The sequence below is a fragment of the Choristoneura fumiferana genome, chromosome 29 (genome assembly GCF_025370935.1).
Source record: "Choristoneura fumiferana chromosome 29, NRCan_CFum_1, whole genome shotgun sequence".
Taxonomy (NCBI): domain Eukaryota; kingdom Metazoa; phylum Arthropoda; class Insecta; order Lepidoptera; family Tortricidae; genus Choristoneura; species Choristoneura fumiferana.
The window spans coordinates 10,160,048-10,187,148 of record NC_133500.1 but is presented as its reverse complement, the minus strand read 5'-3'; the positions used below and the strand labels follow the sequence as shown (position 1 = coordinate 10,187,148).

The following is a 27,101-nucleotide window of genomic DNA, read 5'->3' as shown; positions in this document are numbered from 1 at the left end:
AACACTTAGCACTTTTAACTTGATAACTTAATACGTGTGAACCAGTCTTTAGTGCTAAGTAACTGTGTTGTAATAATTACGTATATATTTTTGTATGTTGGTAAATGAAAAAATCTTTCATTTCATTTCTAAGTCAATAAAGACCACGATATAAAGAAAATACAGAATATCCATAGGACTAAAACTACTATTAAATTTAAAACTTTAATTAAAAAAGAGAGGTGGGCCTCTTGTCATGGTGCCCATCACGCAGGCAGCATTCCCGCGTTGAACTGCGATTGAGATTCTTTGCGCGAGAAAGCTGCCGGCGCGAGGGTTGCCTGTTGCCTCCCTTAACCTATTGCTGAGCTCCGTGTAGCTCCAGCGCACCCTTACCCCAAAGACCTAGAGTCTCGACGCCGAGAGCAAAGAAATGATGTTGGGCGCCGAGACAGCTATATTTCGTGACCTTGAGGCGTTCCCGGGCGTCTGCCGCCGCCCCCGCACATTTGGTAGTTGCTGGTAGGTAGGACGCCGCCAGGGTATCTGTACAGGTAGCGTCCCACACCAGCGCACGGCCAGTCTTCCAGGGTATCAACAACATTCCGCGCTTGCCATCCGATATAAGTTTTGGGAATTAATTGAAATCCCGGAATTTCAATTCAACTGCTGATCTAATTTTTCACGCGTGCGAAGCCGTGGGCAGACACTAGTACAATATGTAATAGTTTTACTAACACGGTTATTGTTGTAGGTGGGTGGGCATAACACTCCTCAGTCTGCTGGTGCCGTGTCTCTGTTGCTACGTGCCTCTCCGCTGCGCGCACCGCGCCGCGCGCGCCGCCCACCGCGCCGGCGGACACCACGCCCCCGCACACTAGCACCGGACTCCACGCCCCACACCGACACCCACACCTAGTGAGCCGGGCAGAACCAGCACGTGCCCACTAGTACAGCGCTCACAATACTTAGTGAGCGGGACAGAATGTGGCCACTGGCGAAGCACTCACTTCATTAATAGCACGCTCGTGATTGTTTGCGTGTGCGACCCAGTTCAGTTTCGCTGTGACTTATAACAACTAGTGAACGCGATGGACTCGGGATGAGTTCGTGACACTAAAACGTGGGTCACGTCAGTTAAGTGTGACACACGGTGTAGATTAGCTACAGACTTTGTAGGAAACTTGTAACTCGGCCGCTGACTAGTGTCACAGTCAATGAAGTGCGCGGGACAGACTGCTTTGCACTCACTATTTGTGTGAAACAACGTACGACAGCTATATGACGGAAGTGAGGTATTCAAGTGGTTTTACTACTCTTGCGTTAAAAAATGAATGAAGGCACTTTATCGCATCCAGAAGCCTGAAATTGAAAGAACACTGGAGTTTTTTCTTAAAGAAACTTGCAAGAACTTTAGACAGTGATGACAGTGGAACGTGAAGGCTAAAGTGTCAGTATTTAATAATTGCATTTGATTGTACAATGAAATGGAAAGGAATGCAACACAGAATTTAGTAATAATAATAGTCGAGACGCGATCAAACCGATGAGCAAACCTGTAATTATTACTAACTGAGTAACATAGAATGGCAAGTTCGAGTTTTTGATACGATCATATTATTCAAATCATTAAATGTGTCTTTTAATGTATGAATGTGTTTCGAAAATAAAATTTGTTGTTTCTTAGATGCACATGGATAATTTAATGATGTGTTACAGATTGTTATGTATGTCAGTTTTAAACGGCGCATAATTTTTTTCAACTGTCAATGGTTGTGGGTGAGACCCCGACCCGGCCCCGGATAACACCGACATGGAAATACCGGCCCTGTTTTTTTGTGTACACACCCATAGAAAGTGACAGGAGCTTCTATGGGCGTGTACACGAAAAACGGTTGGTATTTCCATGTCGGTATTATCCGGGCCGGGAAAGAGTGTCACCCAATGGTTGAATAAAATGTGTTGTCATATTTAAATGAATGTTGCAACTCTATAAAATGTTAAATTATTAAGCATTTTAATATTGATTGGTATTCGCCGTGGTTATTAATGTAAATGTATACTTATTGAAGTGTATTGTGCCATTCGATATAATATAATATAGTTTTAGCGTATGAGAGTCTTTTTTAACCGACTTCAGTCGACAGTAATAAAGTTTTCTGCATCCATTTTATTTGAAAATACAAAAGGATGAAGTTTTTACTGGTTATTCTGACTTTTGGCACAAAGTTTTGTTATTGTTTGGTGAAAGGTAAAGGCATTTTTAAAGGGGTTTTAGTAAAAGTAAATCTACAAGGTGGGCCCTGTAACAGGAGCAAAACATTAAACCACAGCTTCCACTCTTCGTCTTGAGCTAACTTAGTTCTACAACTTTTAAAAATAACTTGTATTATGATTTTATTATAGTTTTAAAGTTTAATTGGACAAGTAACGTATTGCAAAATCCGTCATTTTGTTACGTGACAGGCGATGTCATTTAGGCCATAGATTTACCGCCTTATTCATAAACGACAATCAAACCTATTTTAGTTAAAATGCCGCTAAAATTCGTTTGTCCTTATCTGTCACTTCGACATTTGTATTTGTTAGAAAGGGACAAAGCATTTGTTAGTTAACATAGGCTTGTTAAGTTTTATGAATAAGGGGTTAGGCTATTGGAAGCCGTACATTGTAAATAGCGTTTAATTTGTTTGGAAGAAACATAATGATAAAATTACTTAATTTTTGAGAGTTGCTGGAACTAAAGAAGTTCCATTTGAGTATCAGAACCTGTGTTTTAATTTTTTGCTCTTGTTACAGGGCCTACCCGGTATAAAAGACTGTCATATGTTTATACCGGGTGTGGCCTGTAATACGAACAAATAAATAAAACATAGACCGTACTCGTCAAACTTAACAACATTAGTTTAGCGACTTTTAAAAATAATGGAGTCTTTAGATTTTCCTTTTTTCATACAAATTAAATACTGCAATCAATGTACGCCATCCTAAAACACAACTGACATCGCCTGTCACGCTACAAACATCAACCATTTTGCTTTGCAGTGCTTCCTCGAATAAACTTTAGTGGAATAAAAATTAAAAAAACTGATTATTTTTAAAAGTCGCTGAACTAATGTTGTTCATTTTGACGAGTATGGTCTATGTTTTAATTATTTCTCGTATTACAGGCCACACCCGATAACTATGTGGTTACTTGTTAGATTGCAGTTGTTTCTCTTAAATCTTGTATAGTTAAGTCTTCCATGTCTGTGGTTGATATTTTAGTTAACCATTGTTATTCTCGTCTTCGTCGTGTCGTCTTTATCGTTTTTTGTTTACATCAGTGTTTTTCAAACTATGGGTCGCGATCCCCCGGGGGTCGCGGATGCTCCTCCTCTCACGGTTATTGTGTATGATTATTCAATGTTTGTATTATCAACGTCGGATAATACAAATAACTGTAAGTGGAGGTAGGCAGGGGGTCGCCAAATATTTTTCAAGCCAGGGGGGGTCACATGATGCGAGTACTTTTAATTGTGTCAAAATTGTAAGTTCTCTTTTAATGGGAAATTTAGCAGATTACAAAATTTGACATATCTTTAATGTTCAAATGGTGTTCGGACTGTCACACTAAATGGTGCCAGAATGTATGGTCAGTTTTGTTTTTAACTGTATACGTAACATAATCATCATTGCTTCGTCTGGAACTCTATAATGTTATAAAATGTTAATTGTTAAACTCCTTAAAAACTAATGCACGAATTCTATCGTACAAAAACGTATTAAATGGTACTTGTAAGTGAAAAATATTTTTTAGCATGTCAGGATTCATCAAAGGAGCTAAACAAACTGTATGTTTTATCTAAAGACAAGTTAAACATTTTCTTCATGCCACAAAAGGGAGTGACCTCTTAACATTGGAATACACCCCTTTTACCTCTTTTTATTTACTAAACGAATGCACGTTTGCTCGCTTTTAACCCCTAAGGAAAAAAGGGAGTATTATAACGTTAACTTGTATTTCTGTTTGAGGATCGAAGCTATCAAAAGGATGATTGATTCGGGTGTTTTTTTTTTTAAATCAAAATGTAAATTTATTTATGGGATATGTAGATTTTTTCACTTTTAGCTTTTTAACTGAAATCGCTTTAGATTTGTTTATCATGTTTTTCGTCAATGCTCTTGCAATTACTTTTTATTACGGGTATAGGTTACCGTTTCGGTAATTTTCATCTTTTGAATTCAATAGTAATTTCGATCCGTCTCAAATCTTTTGACCGTCATTAATATTTTGCCATTATAGTATAGGATATTGGTTAGATATCTGACGATTTAGTATAGTATACTTGTTCACTCGTCATACATACAGAAAAGTAATCTTCGATTATTTAGTTTGTTCGTAGTTTTTATTTTAACATTCAAAATTAAACCAGACTAAGTTGAGTTAATACGTTATTCTCCAGCATTGACTTAAAACTAATTATGTATCGCGTAAATAATTTTACCGTATTTGTAAATACAAATGCGATGTACAAATGATATGAACGCAATACATTTTTCTTGCAATTCAAGTAAACTTCAGCTATATTATGAAGTATTTTAGCGCTGACAGCGAATCAGCGAGTAATGTCACTTTAAACAACAAATTGTTAGTGTTAAATTAAGAATTTATAAAATGAAAACGTCTGTCACTATAGAACCGCGATGTGAATAGGATTTAAAGATCTGCCATTTCATATACATGTTGTCGTAAGTATAAGGAATATTTCGTATTCGTGGAAGAATAATGTAAGTCGTATCGATCAATGAAAATTGGTGCGATCTGTCAGATCCACTCTTCTCAGCACGGTTTAATTATATAATGCTCCGTAGAGACTATCTCATAATGTTACTTGAGTATGATATCAGAAAGCGGTTTCACGGCCACTAATAGAGCATTTGAATTGACAATTTCTGCCGTGCAATACTTAAAATGCAGTTAATACGTGACGTATTTTATAGATAAGTGGAGAGATTCAAGTGTAATGAACAGATGTTTTTTTTTAACTCTCGTTGCGGCAGGCATGATAGTTCGCCAGTTGCTTTGTCGTCGGTATTATGACGCCTTAGTTGTTCTAGCGTCTAGCAGCACGCGTCTTTCTGTCACGCTTTGGCGATGTTTCTACTGTTTATAAAAAAACGTACGTCAAATCGTAACAAAAATGCGATGTGCTGCATCAAGTAATTTTTCTATGTTGAGACAAAAATTACAGCTAAAAGTCACAAGATAGGAGGAAGAAAGATTTAAGTCTGACTTACACCCTTCTTCCTCGAATAATGTCATTTTTAAATTTAATTTTTGTTTCAAGGATAGAAGAAACTAGCAGTAAATGTCGATACCTGTCTTAAATATGGTCAGTTGATCCATAACTTATGTGTTATACTTCTTAAGAAGAGAAGTCGTCAAGTATATGGATGTTTCGTGGGCATACAGATTATAATAATAAGGTTAAATTTAATATCTTAATATAATCACGCATTCATAATTTCTGTACGAATAAAGAATTTCTAGTCTGAAAGTTTGTTATGCTTCTAACTTATTTGTTTACTCATTCCGTTTAGAAAGAAATGACCAAATGTTTTTGTATATTTATAAAAGTAAGATACCGGGACGAGTTGCGGGGGAGCGGGCGCAGTCGCTCGCTGAAATATACAACACACAAACAAACAAATAGGAACAATGTGTAAAAAATTTAAAGCCCTCTGGCTTCCATGATAATAGGGCTCAATCGTGGAGGCTCTGACGATTTTAAATTTTGTCGCGAACGCGATCCAACCGTTTGTGTATTCGTTGGATCGTTTCCGTGAAAATTTCAGGAGCAAGAACAAAGTAAGTAATAGATACGACGTTTTTCCAAGCCAGTCGGCGACTCCCCGCGATACTGCATCTCGCTCGCTCACTAATTGTTATTCCGCATAAGTTTTAAATGTAACATTGTATCGTAAGTAAATGTATTAAGTGTTTAAATTATAATAAGAATTGTATTTTAACTGTTTTAAAATATTAACAGTTATTACGAAGAACAATTTCATTTTCAGCTAGAAATATAAAGAGACTATTCAATATAGTTTTTATTTTATTTCTAAGTATAAGGCTACCTAATAAATTAAATATCAATGTTATGTGTTTCACGTAAGCATGATTACAAATTTGATTAAACCAAAGTTACGTAATTTAATGAATATGACTTTGAACCGGTGCGGTTGGAAAGAAAATAAATGTAATTGGAATATTGAAATAAATTATCGTAAATACACGAGCTTTTTTATTTAATTCCAACATCTAAGCCTTCTCACTCTGAGAAGAGGCCTGTGCCCAGCAGTAAGTCGTATGTAGGCTAGGCTAATTATTATGAACATCATCAAAACGTTCACCGTGGCGGTCAAAGGGTCACGTTCGGCCCAGGCAACGATCCACTAAGCTCTTACGCTATGCCTACGCATATCCCACAGCAGTCACTTCTATGCCAGTGACACGTATACGTGTCACAGACATAATACATTCCGGGGCCAGTGACACGTCTGTGACTGTTTAGTTCTTACTCCCATGCCAGTGACACGCATGTCGTGTCAAAATAATTCGTAACTCCTGAAGTCTAGCATAGCGTAAGGGCTTAGCGGAACGTTGCGGAGCCGAATGTGATCCACTAAGCTCTTACGCTAGGCATGGCGCATATCCCACAGCAGTCACAAATACGTGTCACTGGCATAGGAGTAATAACTAAAAAGTCACAGACGTGTCACTGGGGCCGAACGTGTTTTTCTTATATATAAATATAAGAGGGGGCAAACGAGCATGCTGGTGACCTGATGGGAAGCAATCATCGCCGCCCGTGGACACCTGTCAACACACAGGTGCGTTGCCGGCCCTTTGAGAGACTGAGAGGCTCGTTTTTTAAAGATCCCTAAGTTGTACCGCTGTCCCAGGTAGCTGGTTCCATACTACAGTCGTGCGTGGGAAAAAGTCTCACCTAAAGCGGACGGTGCTAGATTACCAATCATCAAGGTGGTGAGGATGAAATGACTGACGCCCAGGACATCTACGAGCAACATAACTACACAGGACAATAAAAAAAAGAAAAAGGCAGTGAAGAACTATTTAATGAAACTGTGATAGCCACGAATGTTGTTTTTATCCTTAGCTTTATCAACAAGCTGCAGCACAATCCTTGTCAGATCTCCAATCCCATCGGCCAGGCCAAACATAGACTTGAGTAACACTTCCATCACGTTAAACTCATATATCTTTCCATCTAAAGCAGCTAGTATGTAAATAGCCGCATCAACACTATATGCGCTAGGGCGTTCCCTCAAAGAAAACTCCTTTTTCTCCCCCGTCCCATTAGAATATAAGATATAAAGATCCCCATCTGCTATAAAAGGAACACTTTTATCCATCAAAAAAGCAGGCCTCAGAAGTTTGATTTCTGTAAAGTCATCCATAAGATTCGTCGTCAGTTCTATCAATGATCCATCGGATCTAAGGACGCGAGGCCAAAATTCGCCACAAGCTATGTAATATATGTTGTTAGATGTATCCAGAACGAATTCAGAAGCGCATGCCACAGATGGCACCCTCGATTTCTTACTGCCATTAGCTTCGATCTTAAAAAGTTGATTTTCATTCGTTAAAATATAAATAGCGTCTGTGCCGTTAGCTTTTTGCAATTGTCTAATATCGTCGTTGAATAGACCGTATTTTTTAGCTGAAAGTGAGTCAGGATCGTATATGTATATACCGTTCTTCGTTCCAAAGTATATAGAAGTATCAGAACTGAAATCTGAAGTAGTATCCCTTCCTCCTTCTATGACTTCGTAGGCGGATAAGCCTTGGAGGACGTAGATGCAGCTGCCGCCTTCTAACTTAGGATCTGATACTGTGAAGAAAACGTTTGGTATTTCAGATGACTCTTGAAGCATGCTGATGTTGCTGTCAGCGGGAACAATGATGCTGGTGATGTTGAAGTCGGATGCGAATATGATTTGCTCCGGTTGGAAGAGCTTTTGGGTCGCGTGAGACAGCACTGCGGAGAGAACGAGACACGCAGCTGTGAGGGTCAATGTTGCAGACATTGCGGCACTGGAAACAAATAACTGTGTTATGGTGGCACTTGTAAAACGTGGTGGCCTAATAACCTATGGGCTATCGAAAATACAAACTGAAATATAGATGCATAGAATAACCAGAAAAACAAGACCAGCGCTGGGAATCGAACCCAGGTCCTCGGCATTCCGTGCCGCGTGCTATACCGCTACACCACCGCTGGACAGTGGTACAGACATAAATTTCTCCTATGCACCACATATCTCAGCTTGTTTGTTTTCTTATTTAGTCACTTAAACAGCGACACTAACGACATCTATGCTGTAGCCCTCATCGAGAAACTTTCAGCACACCATTGGAACTAACCGCTCACCCGGACAAGAGATGTCGTTATTAAGCAATCAAATTAAGATTGTTTTTTTGGAATCTTTTTGTATTGTTTTTGTACTCGTATGTCTTTTTGTGTCTTTTTTGTATGGGTTTTACGGGATGACCGTAAAAGTAACAAAAATTTGGAATTGAAATAAAAAATACAAAAAGATTCCAAAAAACCAATCTTAACCTATCTGGGCTCTCAACTCAAGCAGAGGATCGTGGGTTCAAACCCGGGCAGGATTCTCGATCTCAGGATTTTCGAAATTAATGTGCGTGTGCATTTGAAATTTTTCAGGAGCTTTACGGTGAAGGAAAACACAGAAAACCTTCCTTAAGCGGATCCGAATCCCTTATGACTCCTTTCAAATCTTATCGACTCCGAGGAGTTGCTTACTCCAACCAACCTGTTGGATCGAGCGACTTGCGATCGGGGATTCAGCGAGCCTACTCCGAAGTTCGAAAATCTAATTTCGTATCGTACCGTCCCTCTCGCTGTCGTATTAAATAGTACGAGTGTCAGAGGGACCGAACGACACGAACTTCGTAGTAGCCCTGCAGCACTTACTTCACTTTCGTTCAATCACGTCGGATCGGATCGGATATGTGCCGTCCCGCTCACGCTAATAGCATTTATCACGAGAGGAAGAGGGATAGCATGATTATGATACCAATTTCAAAGCCGCTCCCCGGAGCCGGTTCGCCAGTAGTTAGTACCTATAGCCGAAGTGACTCACAGATTCAAAAGAATCATGAGCACGAATCGGTACTTCAGTAACTCGGTCGGTACGGTACCGAACCGAGCCGGATCGGCCATAGACAAACTAATAATCGCTTGAAAGAACCGAAGTCAATAACCGGACCGATACCGGAGCTGGATTTGTGAATCAGATCCCTTGTCGGAGTCGAGATTACCCATGTCTAGTTTAATCCGATCCTCTGGAACCCTAAAATTGGATTTTTTATGTAATCACGTGTCAGGCGGATCGGCAAGCGCAGCGTAGGACGTCCACCAACAAGATGGACGGATGACCTGGTTAAAGCCACAGGTTTACGGTGGATGCAGGCCGCTGCCAACCGAAGCAACTGGAGGTCTGTGGGGGAGGCCTATGTCCAACAGTGGACGTCCTACGGCTGAGATGATGATGATGATGATGAATCACGTGTTATTAATTTTGTTTTATTAAATAAGTAATTATAGTCAAATTAACAAGCACATAGGCCGCTGGTAGAGTTATGCGATGGACCGATGATATAACTCGCTTTCCTCACGCTATCATCGTCATCCAGTAATGCGTGAAACACAGAAGGCGCCCGTGCGCATTGTCTAACGACACGTCTAGGGGCTACTACGAAAATCGAAGTTCGTATCGTACCGTCCCTCTCACTCTCGTATTAAATAGTATAAGCGCAGAGGGACGGGACGACACGAACTTTGAATTTCGAATTTCGTAGTAGCCCCGCTAATCCTTACACCTACTACGAAGTGCAACATTCGAACTTCTCGCTAAACAGTTGGCTTGAATAGCTTAAAAAACATAATGACTCTCTCTCTCTCTCTCAAAGTGCAAAAAATATGTATACACTACACAAGACCTTAATGTTCAGGCAATAAAATCCTGTATACATCGTTTTGGCACTTCAAATGTATGTATATTTTTATTGCTGACTGTACTGTATCGTATCTGAGCTAAGCTGTGGATGGACTAAAAGGGTACCTTGTAGTAGAGATGAAACTTAAGGGGCTGTTTCACCATCCATTGATTAGTGTTAACTGGCGGTTAGGTGTGATGCCGTCTTTATTTGTTTTGTTCGAATAGACGGAGACGGCATCACATTTAACCGTCGGTAAACGCTAATCAATGGATGGTGAAACAGCCCCTTAGGCCCCTTAGCCCCACATTTTAAATAATATGATTTTCTTACGTTCTCTCACTTTTCGCGCCAATTTGAAACGTCAAATTGCCACCCCACTCTCTAGGGATGTATTTCACTTTAAGTGATGTGCCATTGTACGGTACAATCGGTGGTAATTGACGAATTTAGACCACGAGAATTAGGACTACGGAAACATAAAAGTTAATCCTTAATATGTAATATAATAACTAAATAATTAGCGTTATTCCTTTCCCTAACCGTCACTGCCAAAAAGATAAACGATTACAAATAGACAAATAACTTAAACATACTTAAAAAAAAGTTATAAAATCTTTGCTACAATGGGCACGCTCAATTATAATCTATTTCCTTCCTTTTTAACCAGATATATAGCAGTTAGCAGAGTGTAAAGTTTACAAAAGAAATCAGTGCAGCCCATGCAACCCGCCGAATTCGGTCCTATTTAATATATTAATTTATTGATAAGGTAATTTGTTCTATATTGATAATAGTTGAGTGACCTTTTTGTATACTACATGTAGTTTTTTCGTGACAAACCTCAGTCAAGTGAGTTCTGTGCTGAGTTGAAGTCGTCAATTTGTAAGTTGTGGTGATAAACTTTAGAGAAATGTTTTAATTATATTATGATATTATTTATTTATTTATTATTTACTAATTATATTTGAAACTAGCTTTTGCCCGCGGCTTCGCTCGCGTTAAATTTAGGGTTCAAATATCACCTACATACGTAATTAATTATAATTCGTACCAACTTTGAAACTCTGTTTCGCTGATTCAAGGGTAGAATTTTAGAAATCGTTAAAGTACTTACTACGCGTTTCTTTTGCCCGCGGATTCATACACGATATAGGATTATATCCCGAGAAATTGTAAAGTTCCCGCGGGACATGAATTACTGTTATGATCTATTTATGTGATGTGGTGGTGGTGCTAGATGGATTTGTGTGATTTGTGTGTGTTCATACAGTGTGGAGGCGAAGGAACTGGATTAACATATATTTCATGAATAAAAGTAGCTATCATAAAGGTCGCGGGTGAGCAAAGTAATTGTGTCAGTTCGTTGAACGTACATGTAAATTTTCGAATCTGTGCTTATCAGCCCTTGAGGATTTCCCTCATCAGCAGTCGACCCTGGCTGCAGCATAAGGTGGCGTTTATCATATAAACGTATTGTCATTGAAATTTAACAATTATGTAAAGTATTTTGTGTGTGCAATCAACTTTTGAGGAGTTCCTTTCTACAGAGACGATCCTGGACAGGATGAGCAGGATGTCACTGCTAAATTATTGTATTGTTACCAGATTTACATCAGTTTGCCAAATCTCCAGTCCCTAGTTTTATTATTTTAGCTTGTTAGTTTTCTGATTCAGCTGGAATACCTATAAAATCCTCGTTATTCTTTTTATCCCGTGGAATTTTCGGAAAATCTTTGAAATATTTTGTTACCTGTTAGTATAATCTACCTGCATGCCAAATTTGGAGTCTTAATTTAAAATTACAGAGGTAGGGCCACTTTGAAGCGAAAATATAAATCCCATTTATTCCCTATCCCGTGGGAGTTTCGATAAATTCTGAAAATTGTTTTTAGCTGTTAGTGTTACCTACTTGCATGCCAAATTTAAAGTCTCTAATAATTATAGTTACGGAAATAGAGCCATTTTAAAGTGAAAATGTAAATCCCATTTATTCCCTGTCCCGTGGGACTTTCGAAAAATCCCTTCTTGATGTACCTCTATGTCACTTAAGGTATATGTATGCCAAATTTCAAGCGTTTAGCTTCAGCGGTTTGGGCTGTGCGTTGATATATCAGTCAGTCAGTCAGGACTTTGAATTTTATATACAGGTAGAAGATTGGAATTAACAATTTTATTTATTTTTAATTATCGACAGCAATTGATACTATAATTTAAATTAATAATAACTATGAAAACTAGCAAAAAAGTAATTTTGAAATACATAAACAAAAAAGCCGTGGGTCTGTCTAAAATTTAAAGGGTGTATGTGGTCCCTTAGTTAGAACTTATACCTAGTGCCATCCACGAAGACGCGTGATTTTGACAAAATTAGCCATTAATGACATTAGTAATAAGAACCACGGCACGCATCATCGTGAATGACTCTACCTATAACTCTAAACATCCTAAAATATGAGATATGGTCTCTACCGATCATGATAAAATTTATGTAAACTATATCTAAGTACGTAGGTACAGTGAAAGTGTAAAATACTTCCACCGTCAAAGCAACAACAACTTTGATCAAGCTGGATTTAGCGTCGGCACCTTATGTCATTTTTTAAAAAAAATACTCTTAGCACCACTTAAGTATTTTAATTATTTTTTGCTGAGAGAATTCCTATCCAATCGTTAGTTGTTAGAATTATTTATTCTGTAGCCGTAAAGGTTGAACAATTAAATTTCAATACAAAATTAATGAAACATTTTTTATTATTTTCGAATATCACGCCAAATAATGGCTAATCAAAAACAATAAACTTTTTTTTTCACTTTTCAATTAACGGTGTGTGTGTTGATTGGATAAAAAAAAGTTTTTTATTTGACTTGATATATTTCACATTTACCATTCGATTTTACTTCAGAAATAAATATTTTGGTATAGACCACAAAGATGCTGTTAAATCTATTATGCGCACCACATATTTCAGTCATTTGCTTGGAATAATTTATTTATCTGTCTAGCGATAACCCTCTGACCTCATGAACCGTACTCCATATTAACCATTCACTGTGTTCCAGATAAACAATGCTGCTACTGCTGTTATTCATATCATCAGTTTTTGCTGACAACTGCTCCCATGTCTACGACAGCCAACACTACACCAGAACATCAGTATTAACCATAAAAGGCTTACCGACAAACTTGGTATTCAACCCAAACAACAACGACCTCCATTTCACTCTAATCGATCTCGATTCTCTGCAAAACGATGATGTCCAAACCAAAATGGATCAATACATACTTAGAAATGGAGAGCCTATCAAAATAGAGAACATTAACGGACAGGCTGCTGCTGTTGACGCACATAACGATAAAGTATACATAGGCACTGATGCTGGCTTGCACGCACTCAATAAAACAGACCAACCTAACTTCGTCAGTCTAAAAGATGAAGACATCGTTCAACTGTACAAACCTAATCACGGAGATGATTTATACGCAGTCATCTTTCCCAACAACGAAGTATACACAGTTAACTTGAAGAAAAACGAAAAGCGAAGAGTTCAGCACGTGCCCTGTGCCTTCATAATTGCTGTTGATGCTGACGACAATATATTCTATGAATGCGATTCGAAATACGTTAAAGTTCTACTCAAAGGGTTCCATGAGCCTATAGAATTTGTAGGTATCGCCAAAAATGCCGCTAGAGCGGTAGCTATTGATGAAAATGATCGAGTTGTTTTAGCGTCGAACGATGGTCTGTATCATTTGAAAGCAGATAGCTTGATTCCTAAGAAACTGATGGACTTAGAGTTTGTTCCGGCCGGCATTGCATTTAACGGAGATGATTTCTATTTGTCTACGAATGGTATCGTTTACAAGTACAGCGGCGAACATTGTAATAAATAAATGGAATATAAATTAAAAAAGTATTGTATTTTATTTATTTGTTTTCCCATAAAGATCGTACTAATCGATCAATACCTACAAGGTGGTGTAGGAAGGCATTGCACTGAAAAATGGAATACACAGAATGTAAATCTAAAATTTCCCATTCTTTTTTCAGGTATAATAAAATATTTTACTGAGATCGTTAATCTAATAATTTCTGTTAGTATTAAAACTTGGGGTTAATTGTCATTTTATTATAGATATTTTTAGCTAAGCCTTTATTACCCGCACGTACCATCAGCCAAATAATTGGTCTATCAATTTTATACAAGTTCCTATATCCTATCAAATGAATACCGTCTGTAGCCTATAACAGGGGCAATAATTAAAACGTAGATTGTACTAGTCAAACTCGGTTGAGTTCGGGTGAGTTCGGTAGCTGAAGTTAATGGTTATTAACTTCAGCTACTTTTAAAAATAATTCTTTTTTTAATTTTTATTACACTTTAAAGTTATTTGAAGAATCAATGTAAAGCAAAATGTTTGATATTTGTATCATGACAGGCGACGACAGTTGGCTTCTAGGCGTACATTGAATTTACGATTAAGGCCGTCTTGCAGGAAAAAATAAATCTAGATTTAGTAGTTAATCCAGGCTTAAGCTTGACAGTTCCATACAATTTTTGACACTACTAAACTGAGCTTAACGCTAACTCGAGATTTATGTGTTTACTGCAAGTGGGCCTAAGTTTGTTAGAAAAAAACAAAAGTTAAGTTTTGATTTTAATTAAGTGGGACCATGATGATCCAATTACCATTGATCTATAGAGCCTCTCTTTTTAATATTATCCCCGGTTCTGGGCCACACATTGTATTTCCCTAAAGTCGAACTTTCAAGTTGACAGACACGTCTATTGGAATTATTGTTTCACGACATGCAAATGATTATCAACTTTAGGGTGGTAGACCATATATGTGGCTGATGGTAGGTACCTTACATATCTACCTTAGATAAAATGACTCTACAGTTGCATGCAATAACCCCTTTTAACTTTATTATAAAAAATATATCCGAAAGGCAAGTTTGATTAACCCCGTAGATTCTAGTTCCCACGTGGACCCAGAGCAGATTGGGAATTACTCACGTACCACTGAATTGCTTTGATAGTTTAAAGAATACATGTTAAAGAGCAATTTACGGCCTACTTGCAAATTAAATTAATTGAATAGTAATATTTTTTACTTATTTTCTATTTTATTAATTTAATTTTTATTAGTTTTAGGTAATTATTATTTGCATTTTGAATTGTGAATTTTGTGGGTCTGTACAGGTTTCCCTGCGATGTTTTCCTTCACCGCAAACCCACAGAATAATCTCGTGGTAAATTTCAAATGTAATTTCGCACATGAATTTCGAAAAACTCAAAGATGCGAGCCGAGTTTGATTGAACCCACGACCCTCTGGTTGAGAAGCCATAGGTCAAACCACTTAGACCACCACGGCTGTATAAACTTAACAACTAACTGAGACTAAATTATTTGACACAGAACCAATAAGACAATAAGAACAATTGACCATAGAACCAATAAGAAGTGTGTTCCTTCTATAATAGACGTCATCTCAATGTTACCCAAATTTACCCGAATAAGTTTTCGCGCTCACCAGTTGGCGCCACTGTAGACAAAGGTCCTGCCTGAAGTATACCTAGTGGTAAGTTTGTTATTACGGGCGTGGGACAAAATTTATATTTAAATCATATTTAATACCTTAAAACTGTACCATAAAAATATCGAACATGCCACAGTGTTAAAAAAAGGGAGAACAAAAATTCCCGAAAGACAAAACTGTCTCAAAAACAGACATTCATTGCCCACTAACGCATTTGCCATAATTAATTTCAGGTTTTGAAAAATATTTCCAAAAATATTCTAATTATAAATAAACCCGCGTAGCTCGCCCAAAAACAGTGACACTTGACATTTCGGAGACCTCTCGCTGTACTAGCCATAAAAGACGTCATCTCGTTTTTGCGTGGCCTAGGTAGGTCGGTAGGTACAGTCAATGAACACACGTTTTTAAATTGTTTTCATATGTTTTAGCAGATTACGATACTCACCAATGAAATGTAATCCTTTTTAATCCACAATGTAACAACCCATTGTTTGAGCAATTAACTGCGAACTGAGCTGGGAAAATAAACATGGCTTTTAGATCAACGCCCTGTCCCGTTTTAACTCGCGTGACATTTCTAATCAGTGGCGTAGCTAGGCGTGGGCGGAGTAGGCCCTCGCCCACGGCCTCGCACTTAAAAGGGCCTCACGGGGCCTCTTTAAATGCGATGCGACCATAGAAAAGGGGCCTCGCTGATACGACTTCGCCCACGTCTACATTACTCTACGCTACACCACTGTTTCTAATCCTCTTATTAGGTACTTCTATGATCTGGGATAGTTAAATAGGTACAGTCACCTGCAAACATATCTGACACGGTCTACCGGCCCTAGAAATAGAGTCGTAATAAGATATTTATGTGCGCTTTGTTTTGTCTTTGGTGCTGGTGACACACTTTGAACATAGACCATCAGCCAAATATAGGGTCTACCACCCTAAAGTTGATAATCGTTTACATGTCATAAAACAATATTCATTCAATATTATATTATTTCAATTAATATTATTAATGACGTGTCTGTCATCTTGAAAGTTCGACTTCAGCGACATATTTATTTGATTTTACCGCTGTTTTGGCTCATGATACCCACAGAAGTATTAAACTTAGACAACTTTTCAGATCAACCTCAATTGAAAAAATCTGAAAAACTAGATCAGTCAGTGTCCCAATCAGTGGCTAAGGGTAGGATTGGGGGGCGTCCGGGTGGCACTTTTAGGGGGCGGCAAAATTCTATAGTATCTAAATAATACTGTACAATTAAATTTCATATTTTTGTCGCACCTACGATTCGGACCAATTAAAATGAGCACGAAATTTTCCGTTAGTTATATGTACGTACTGACACGAAATCGGGGAATCCCCTTTCTATGAACACCGTAATGGCTGTTCTTGCAAAAAAAAAAATCTTTTTTTTATTAAAATATCTAAATAAGAAGGCGGCAAATTTTTCTACCGCCCCGGCCGGCTGGAGCCCAAGGACCCCATTGGTCTCGTCGAGGTCTTATACACTTTACTAGCTCGTCGCTGTCACTTCATGTTTGAAACTTTTGTACAATATTTTCAGAGGGCATCCAGTGACAAGGTCTTAAAGTGTAAAGATATATTTGAACTCGACTGTCCAAATATCTGCTAAAATATTCCGCATTAATTTTATTTTAAGTTTTTTTTTTATGTAAGTAGTAGTTTAGGACAGTTTTATGTAAATAGTTTTAATTTATATCCATAAAACAAGTTCTAAGTGAGATGAAATTAAGATCTGAGCAACTATGGCTAGATATATCTAATTCTAAAATCTAAATTTACTCAGAACGTTTTATAAATAAAAATGTACCCTTTATTCTGGTTAATCAGATCTGATTTTTCATCTCATATAGATATAAACTAAACGCGCGAGTGTTCGTCACTGTACCAATGCTTTTAATCTTATGGTCATTAGCAAAAGAGGTGTCAACAGGGTGTCATCTATTGGGCATTAGTTGTCGAGCACTGGTACATTCACCTTATTTTTCTTGTTTTAGATTAGTTTTATCACTGACCTGAAACAGAAGCCCTATAAACTTATATCGAACTGTTATTAAACACTGACTAACTGACTGAATATTTTATTAAACAAATTTACCTGATTTGGTACCTCCTCCCTCGAAAGGTCACCGAAGAGTGGATGCCGCATTGTAAGGGATATAATAGACGCAAACATTTATTTCTATTAGATCATTTAATTGTTAGACTAATTGACATCATGCACTTTATTATTTTTATACAGGCTGCTCTCAATAAAGCGCGTCCTTAATTTTTTGGACGAATCAAATGAACTACGATCTCATCATCATCGGTGTTCCCTTCTTTCGCAGACAGAAATTTCATAGAATTTAGTTTCGCAGAAAATGTTTCATATAATATTTGGTCCTTGTATTTTTACTTCGAATATTATTGTTTCAACGAATATTTACTTGAATTAAACATATTCAATACAAAAACTTTTCAATTAATCTTATAATCTCACTTTATTATTTATCAAATTTTAGAATTATTTTTTAACAAATATTGTTTGTTCGATAAAATATATTACAATAGGTTAGAAAGCGCTACCAGAAAAGTTGTTTAGGTTAGGTTAGGTTAGAACAGTGACCTCGTCAGAAGCGACTCGCTACTAGAAAAGTAGGTTAGGTTAGGTTAGAACTGCAACCACATCAGAAAACGAATTGCATGTTTTTCTTGGTAATAAGCTTTATAATAACTAAATAATATGATAATAATGAATATTTGATTTGTTATTCTTTGATATGAATATCTAAACAAAAATGTATATTTGTAACAAAAATCAATGATTTCTTCAAAGTAAGTGTTCTGCGTATTGATTATTCTATGAAACGATAATATGATAAAAAATGTCTGTTAAACGAAATTCTATTAAAATTGTCTGTAAAACAACGTACAACCCATCGTCATCAAAGACGTCCATGGCCGCATGGCTGGACAAAATGGAACTCTTATATAGGAGCACTTTGTTGTTCGTCTGTCCATACTCTTTTTCTCAGAGCGGCTACTACGAAACTCGATAATCGAAGTTCGTATCGTACCGTCCTTCTCATTCTCGTTTTAAATAATATAAGCGTGAGCGGGACGGCAAGAATTTTGCATTTCGCACTTCGTAGTAAAGGGCCAGGAACGCGTGACCGGTTGGCCAAGTGGTTAGAGAACCTGATTACAAAGCTATTTGTATGAATAATACGAATATTTGTTCTCGGGTCTTGGATTTTTAATATGTATTTAAGTATGTATTTATGTATACGAGTATGTTTATCCGTTGTCTACAAGCTTTGCTTAGTTTGGGACTAGGTCAATTGGTGTCAAGTGTCCTATGATATTTATTTATTTATTTAAATACTCAGGTTTGTTAGCTCTTAAAGAAGTGAAAAAAAATCTAAATCAATTTCAATTAAAAAGAGATACAATCATTAAAAAAGGTGTTTCCACACAAATTGCCGTAACCGAAAAACCTATAAGGCACTTCCAGTTGTCTGACATCGATGGTCTTTACAAAAGCGCTGGCAGTATAAAGAAAAGTGACTAAAAATTGAAATAATTAGAAATAAGTAAAACATACACATGACACATAGACAGTTTAAAAAAAAGCTTTTTCATCACTTAAGCTCTGAAAGTAGGTTGCATTTAACTTGAAATCCGTGTTGTAAATTCGATTTACATCTTTAGGGATGTAAGTAAATTTAAATTCCTTTGTATTCACGAACCGGTAATAAGGAGATTGTAATGCGTAATACTTACCTCCAAACCTCCATGCTGGTAGGTATAATGCTGCTGGCCAGTACTGGCTGAATGTGCCAAAGCCAAAGAGCGCGAGGCCATTAAAAAAAAATTTGGTGCGATAAATTTTCTTCCGCTCTGTTACAAATTGCGTATACATTTATAACGGTTTTTCTTTATTTCCTCGCATTTGTAATGAAAAGTAGAGTGTTCAACTCGAGTGTAAATGATCAATTACACCCGGGAACTATAAGCACCCTCGCTCGCTTTGCTCGCTCGTGCGCCTAAATATCTTGGGTGTGATTGACCACTTACAACCCTTGTTTATCAATCTACTATTGCAAAACCGCAAAACGGGAAGAAGCCCTTTGCAGCTTGCAGCCATTTGCCTATACGTATCTCAGCATAATTCTGAGTCTGCGAACGTTTCGCTTTGGCGGGGACATACAGGATTGTTTATAAGTTCTCTTATGTGCGTATTCGTGCGAATTTTTGTTTAATTTGTGTGTAATTCTGTAAAATTTGTGGTATTGTCTTCTGTAATAGTGAATAAATGTCTTCTTTCTTTCTTACTTGCAAAATAAACGTTTCACTTTTTATCTTTTTATTCTTTTTATCGACTTTCCACCCTGTAGATGCGCGGTGCAGTTCACTGTCTAAATATTATTGCTCGCCTCCGTCACCCGACGCTCCGGCTGGTATAAATGTTTTAAAAAGAGGCCCGGACACGCAAGCGGAGTCGCAGACGCAGCGCGAGCACAGGTATGATCTATTTTTTATTTCATTTATTTTGCACACGAAATGGCCGAGGCGATGGGGGCGAACCCTGAGCTTTGACCGCTGAGTTCGTCCTCCTTGGGTGGTGACAGGGTTGAATTTAATTTAAATAAAATAATTCAGAAAAATCTTTGTAGGAACTCAAGTTTTTTTTTTTGGGATATACCTTAAGAAAAAAAGAATTTGCCAATTCAAAACGGCGCAATAGCTGCCAATAAACGTCATAGTTTGGCAAAATTAGTAGTAGTTACCTTTTGGAGGTGAAAAGCCTGCTTTTTTAAGCGACATAAAAATTAAGTCTGATTACGATCTTCGCATACTTTTCTAACCCTTTTTTTACATACCCATTTTAAACAGATCTGCAAATGGGGACATGCAGGATACAAATGCTTACCTATACATATGGGTAGATTTTTAGATGATAATTAATTAGTAACCAAATTGTTTTGTAATTTAATACTTTATTAACTTTTTAGTTATTTAATTAATAGCATGTGCCTATGTTTAGATATTTACGCATAATATTTATTTTTAAAGTATTTTAATAGGTAACTAGCTACACCAAGAAGGTAGTTTTATTTTAATGATATTGTCTGCTTGTCATAGGATGAGGCTTTGTAATGTCTGTAAATAAATAATTGGAACATGGTCTTAATGCAAATTACACCCATATTACTTTATCAGGCGTTAAAACATCAAATTTCAGACTTTTGTAACGAACCAGCAACAATATCGCAGTTACTTCATTTAATTTTCAAATAAAAAACAATATTTATGTGTAAAGGAGATCAGAAAAACGAAATTTTTGGGGAGGCAATTTTCAAGCAAACATACCTTCATACTATTTTAAAGATTAGGTGCCTGAATCTAATGATAAATTACGCGTATGTAAGTATTTCCAAAACGGTAAACTTTTGTACTAAGGTAAGTTTGTTTAAGAATTACCTAAGTGCCCCATCGATTGCCTTCCTGTATTGACGACATCGGCCTTTTAGCTCATCCTGCACAAATTGTTACGGAAAGTTACCTACTAATTTATTACCTATGCGTTAAGTAACATTTATATTTTTGTTTCCTGAGAAAGGAGGATGCGTCCAGATGTGCGAGACCCCAAGCGAGAGACCAGACGAATATCATAGGTAAGCTTTTTCCATGACTGTATTCACTACGGATTCAGATTCAAAAGGTTGTGGTTCAGTTGTAGCTAAAACAAATACTAAAATTGTGTCTAAAAGTGTTTCTTTCCACTGTCCCTTTTTTGATATGTGCTCATTCTAAAGGTTGACTAATACTAATTCTTTGTAATTTAGACTGGTCACTTTAAAGTGAGTTTTGACGCGTCCAGGACTTCTAACAATAACGTAGTTTAGTGCTAGGTTATCTCAAATTCTGGCTAGTTCTGGATATCTCGGTTTTTAGACAGCTTAGTTTTGATTTAGGTTGTCTTGTTAATTCCGGGCGATCGGTTAGCTAAGTTAGATGTTTTTGGTTCAACATTATTCTACAACCGCTAGAGTCTGATTGAATAGTGACGGATTCATGTCATGAAAAAGCTTTCCTTGCATTTGTCTAATCGTTTTCGTAGTTCTGTTCCTAATTTCTCATGTTATATTATTTACATTCTAGAGCCCGTCCACGATGCGTTTCCTAAAGGACAGCTTCGGCTCCGTCCTGCCTATCATGATACTCTTCCACGTCCATCGTGCGGAGAAATGCGACAGACTCAAGATAGGCAACGAGTTCTTCAAGAGGCAACTCATCGCCACCATCGACGGCTATGCCACCGGAATAGTCGTGGACCCTCGCACTGAAAACATATTTTTCATCCTCCACAAAAGAAACTACACTAAAGGCATCCATGTTCTAAAGCATGGTGCTTTAGGTATCAAAGAATTACCTGTAGCAGACGACCTCATAGGACAATGTGTAGCTATAGACGTGCCTAACAATGTTATCTACGTAGGCACAAATCAAGGCTTAGTGACTTATGATTATCCAAACAGCGAAATCTCCGCGGAGAGACCCATCGGCGACGATGACGTGAGAAACATCTTTATTGACAAAACAGACAATCAAATGTATATAGCAACTGGGAGTAACCATGAGATACTCAGGTTCATGAATGGTTCGGCCGCTGTTAAGAGATATGAAAGGATACCTAAAGCCTACAGTTTTGTGTTGGACGCTAAAGGCAATGCGTTCTACGAATACGTCGATGGAAGATTGTACTTTTTCTCTGTAGATTTGTATGAACCTATTCAGTACAAGGGTTTCACAAGAGAGCTGAAGTATATTCTCCGAATAAACAATCACGATGAAGCTATAGTAGCTGTCAAAGGATCTCTATTCAGGCTCTTTACGAAGAGCATTTTGCCCGTCAAAATTGGCCAGCTCGGCTTCAAGATCACCGGGATGGCGTATGATAATAAAAATAACATAATCATCGGAACTAAAGGGAAAATCTACAGATACAAACCTATCGATACCAACGATCCATGCCCGGCAGATGATTATTTTATGAGTACTATCTAATTTTATTTATTATTAAGTATATAATTTTAAGTCTCGTATATGTATTTAGTATATTTAACTGTATAGTAATAAATTAAAGATAAATCGTATTTTTGTGTTTTATTTCATACTATTTTATGCTTGCAACTTCCGTCTGCCAGACAAGAATCCCTATCCCTCGGAAACTGCAATTTTCTGGGATAAATACTGTCTTATATTCTTCCCAGGGTCTCAAACTATTTTCAAACAAATTTCATCTAAATCATTTCAGCGACTGCTTTCGTATTTATAATATTAAGTAAGGATATAAGTATGCAGTATGCTATCATATCGACCTCGGTGGCAGACTTAAATAAATAAAATCATTTATTGCCATAACACACTCAGAAGATGACAAAACAATAACGGATTCAAGACAATAGAGACAAGAAAAATAAATATGAACTAGGCAAGGCTATGTTTCGAGGGTACCTACTATTCTCATCCTGTACTTGTATCAAAACATTCAACGCTGGTTGTTTTAGGTCTTAAGAATTTTCTATCCCGTGGGAAATTCCAACGATCGCTTCTTTGTGCCGCTCAATGATACTAGGTATGTTTGCAAAATTTCTACTACTTAGCTCCAGCTTAGGTTGTGCGTTGTCTATCTATTGTAGCTGCTAGCTAAACACTTGGTTCTTGAAGATGACGTAAATCGTGGCGAAATGTGGACAACTTCGGCGCTGCACGTATTTATAGGAAAGCCACATCGACAGCGCGATGGATGAGTGTCGGCGCAAGATCACGCCACCTTTTGGAGGCGTGGTTATGATCGCGGATACCCTCGCGAATTGCGCCTATGTAAATTTGAATATATAGATTATTTTTGTAAATAAACTCTCTTCTTCTTCTATACTCCAATCTAATAGGGTGTTTTACTTACCTGCTACCAAACATCCCTAAACTATCAATCAGTTGGAATCAGTAGAGTGGCCGAGGCTCCCAAACCTTACGTGACGCCCAACTGCGTCGCAGTTTAGTTCTTGGGACGTCGTGAAATACACACTAGTAGATATATTTCTTTAGAAAAAAATAAAATACGACTAGTTTAACAAAAACTGGGAGGACGAGTATGTGATGACAATATTTGATATAAGCTACATTTTGATATACCTAAGTAAGAAATGATAGAAGTGCTAAGAAGGCATCACACACACACACAAACATTGTCAAACATCACGCCTGTATCCTCAAATAGGGTAGGCAGAGCACACGACGATTTTTTGTTACCGTTTCGGAGCCACTTTTAGCAATTTTAGGTTTTAAGTTTGACAATAACGGTACAATAGTGACAGGTTGCTAGCCTGTCGCCTACGGTATACCTTGACCTATATCCTTTGTCGCCTCTTACGACATCCACGGAAGAAATGGAGAGGTGTAAGTCTAACCCGACACCACACGGGCAAGAAAGCAAAAATAAACCTAACCTGTAGTTTGCAGGTGGCAGGACCTTGAGCAAGGTCCGCCCGGATTGCTACCACCATCTTGCTCGCTAATCCTGCCGTGAAGCTGTGTTTCGGCGTGGAGAGTAAGACAGCCGGTGAAATTACTGGCACTTGAGGTATCCACGCAATGCAATACCCCTGGTGTTGCAGATGTTTATGGGCGGTGGTGATCTCTTAACATCAGGAGACCCACTTGCTCGTTTGCCATCCAGTCGAATAAAAAAAAAACCTAACCCATATGAATATGATCCTTTAATCATAATCCTGTAATTGTTCAGTTTACTTCTTGAATGAATCGAATTATGTAACCCCTTGTAGCTTAAGAAGCGGATCCGTGCCAAATTTAAGGCTACCTTTTGTATTTTTTTAAATCAGCAGAATTTGTGCTTATTAAAACAAATGAGTCTCGCGAATACGGGGGGTTAAATCAAAATATAGGTTTACACCAGTAATACATTGTAAATACCAAAGTTTGTGAGCGCGTCCGTTTGTTTGTTACTTGTTACTCCTTCACGCAAAAAAGGCTGGATGGATTTGCTTGTAATTTGGCATGTAGATAGCTGGAAATCTGAAATAATATATAGGCTACTTTTTATCCAGATATTACAACGGGATTTCAACTATTTTAAGAACTATTATTAGTTATTACGTTATTAGCTATTATTTTTGACTTTGGATTTGGAACAACTTGTATGAAAGAGCGAATTGTTCTTAATGTGCTTTACTTAAAAGGAGGATTCAACACTAGTTTTAAAACAAAAGTTGAAAAAATTTACCTTTTACGTTTGATTACTTTACACAAAGAAAATGTTTTTTTTACTTTTAAGGTTTTTTTTCTTTATTTGTCTTTTTACGCTTATTTCAAAAAAGAAGGTTATACATTTTATGGTCTTCCTTTAACTTTTATATGTATGTGTACCACATTTGCTGGAAAGAAACCTTAATTAAATACTACTAACAGTAGTTACAGTATGATTACTTGGAGTTAACACTTGACAGATGGGCGTGTCAGTCAATTTTCAACTTTGAGGTCATACAAATAAAATAGTTTTTACATAATCTGTAAACGTGGGTAGCGGTATACTAAAAATGGCTTTATTTGTATGACGTCAAAGTTGAAAATTGACTGAAGGCACGCCCATCTGTCAAGTGTTAACTCCAAGTGATCGTACTGTACTCTCTTCCCCGTAGTCGGTTGAAAAAAAATAGGTGGTTAGCTTAAAGAATAATGTTAAGGAAAATGTGGGTAGTTTGTGGTACCTTCAATTGTTTACTGGTTAATAGATATGGCATTGTTTTGTTTAACAACGAGTTTTTACTTGGACAACAGTTAACTATCAAACTTTGATAATGAACTAGTAAAAAGTTCAAAACATGTCACTATTTGTGCTGTTGTGTGCAAGAGGAGGAGGGCGATTATTGCATGTTACAACATAATATATATGTCGCACAGATGTAGCTGGGGCACGGTGCTAGCGGAGAAACAAGGTAGGTAGGTATATTAAAGTAGACTTTCTTTTTTTCTTTAAAATTTTTTCATAAAAGGATCTAAATAAGTTTCCATACTGTCCTGGGATGGCTGTAAAATGACTCTACCATTTTGTAGGGTCTCTAAAAATGTGAATTTCCCCCTACTTTCCCAATTTCGTAACACGCTTCGGTTTACAAGAGATATTGACTTACTTTTAGCTTGAGTTTAGCTTAGACACTTATAAGTTTGACAGATTTCTACAAAATTATCAAGTGTGCGGTGGATTATCTAATTTTTTCGGCATAATGACACGCCATAGTAAATAATGCTTAGTCATGTGATTTAATACGTGACCCATCGTCCAAAATTAAGTCAAAATGTTAAAGTGAATGTAAAATTTTCATAGATGACTTGACTGGGGGGTTCAAATTAGAATCTCTAGCTTAACAAAGGGTTTGTCCGGCGAGATACATTTTTTATAATTTCATTTTATACACGAAACATTAGGTAGGTATAATAAGGAAATGACTAGATTTATTTATTCTTTCTCCATGATTTTTCTTGCGTTTTTGGCTTATTCTATTTGTTTTAATGTAAAAATGAATTAACAACACTAATGTAATGTAATGTATAATATATTGTAATAAATCAATAACGTTCACTACTAACATGCATGATTTCTCATTAAGTGAAATGTAAATTTCTTTTGAGAGTAATAAATTTCTTTAAACCGGAAATGCATACCTATTTTCATAATGTATAACGTTCAATCAGTATAACATTTACTTATTACTTACGGTCACTCTTTCAAACTCTAAATTCTACGTTTATTCTTACACTGTCCAGTACCCTTAGTGTAAGTTTTCGGTTACAAAATACGTCTCGATCGCGTTCGCGTTAAAATCTCAATTTGTATGGAAACACGAACATCGCAAACGTTCCGCTAGAGGCGCTGTTCGCGTTTGTATACAAATCGAGATTATAACGCGAACGCGAACGAAGCGTATTTTGTAACCGAAAACTTACACTAAGGGCACAGGCCAGCGGTTGTGGAACTCCCTACCGATAGACTTGAGGCGCGCAAAGTCCTATCAAAGCACTATCTGTCATCTTGCGTATGAATGTTATAGTTAGCTTATTTATATGTTGTTATGGTATCTGGTATCTATCTACCTGTCTATATGTTTAGATTTGTTGTGTGTGTGTATTGGATGTGTTAGTTTTATGTATTCTTGATACTGTTCTAATCTACTGTAAATTGCACCACCTGCTAAAATTTATTCCTTACTTCTGTCCATTGTAAAGAGATCGCTCTGAAGCGATAAGGCCGCCTATTGCTTACCTAAGAAAATCTCTATGTACTTATATACCTGTGTTTTCTGTACTGCATACTGTGTTGGTGTACAATAAAGATTTATTGTATTGTTTGTACATAAATATACGTAAATTTAAGTATTTGTTAGGTGAGGTTCAAAATGCAATCCCTTTGTTATTTTGTTACAAAGAATGTTATTATTATTAAGTATTTTAATTG

General features: G+C 37.1%; 4 protein-coding genes across 7 annotated transcripts in view; 3 read left to right on the top strand and 1 right to left on the bottom strand.

The window, feature by feature from the left end:
- LOC141444327 (sprouty-related, EVH1 domain-containing protein 2-like) overlaps window positions 1–6,257 on the top strand; it is a 35,520-nt gene extending 29,263 nt beyond the window's left edge. For both annotated transcript variants that reach the window (XM_074109864.1, XM_074109863.1), the window contains exon 12: window positions 734–6,257. In XM_074109864.1, coding sequence (XP_073965965.1) covers window positions 734–860 — 127 coding nt within the window. In that variant the 3' untranslated portion in view covers window positions 861–6,257. The remainder of the gene's footprint in view (window positions 1–733) is intronic.
- An 838-nt stretch (window positions 6,258–7,095) lies between these two features.
- LOC141444244 (uncharacterized) lies at window positions 7,096–17,709 on the bottom strand. Its single transcript, XM_074109731.1, has 2 exons — window positions 17,679–17,709; window positions 7,096–8,080 (listed from the first exon to the last, which is right to left on the bottom strand). Exon 2 carries the CDS (start codon window positions 8,071–8,073, stop codon window positions 7,096–7,098), a length of 978 nt encoding a protein of 325 aa, XP_073965832.1. The 5' UTR covers window positions 8,074–8,080; window positions 17,679–17,709.
- On the top strand, window positions 10,678–13,924 carry LOC141444124 (uncharacterized). Of its 2 annotated transcripts, none has more exons than XM_074109556.1 (2): window positions 10,678–10,781; window positions 13,073–13,924. In XM_074109556.1, the coding sequence occupies exon 2, from the start codon at window positions 13,080–13,082 to the stop codon at window positions 13,902–13,904; it is 825 nt and encodes a 274-aa protein (XP_073965657.1). In that variant the 5' UTR covers window positions 10,678–10,781; window positions 13,073–13,079; the 3' UTR covers window positions 13,905–13,924. The 2 variants fall into 2 exon arrangements, with proteins under 2 accessions (XP_073965657.1, XP_073965656.1); XM_074109555.1 differs by lacking the exon at window positions 10,678–10,781 and adding an exon at window positions 10,788–10,894.
- Window positions 17,710–19,976: 2,267 nt separating the features above from the next.
- On the top strand, window positions 19,977–22,722 carry LOC141444246 (uncharacterized). Of its 2 annotated transcripts, XM_074109733.1 has the most exons (3): window positions 20,044–20,086; window positions 21,186–21,240; window positions 21,728–22,722. In XM_074109733.1, the coding sequence occupies exon 3, from the start codon at window positions 21,740–21,742 to the stop codon at window positions 22,631–22,633; it is 894 nt and encodes a 297-aa protein (XP_073965834.1). In that variant the 5' UTR covers window positions 20,044–20,086; window positions 21,186–21,240; window positions 21,728–21,739; the 3' UTR covers window positions 22,634–22,722. The 2 variants fall into 2 exon arrangements, with proteins under 2 accessions (XP_073965835.1, XP_073965834.1); XM_074109734.1 differs by lacking the exon at window positions 21,186–21,240 and having other exon boundaries at window positions 19,977–20,086.
- Window positions 22,723–27,101: the final 4,379 nt, after the last annotated feature.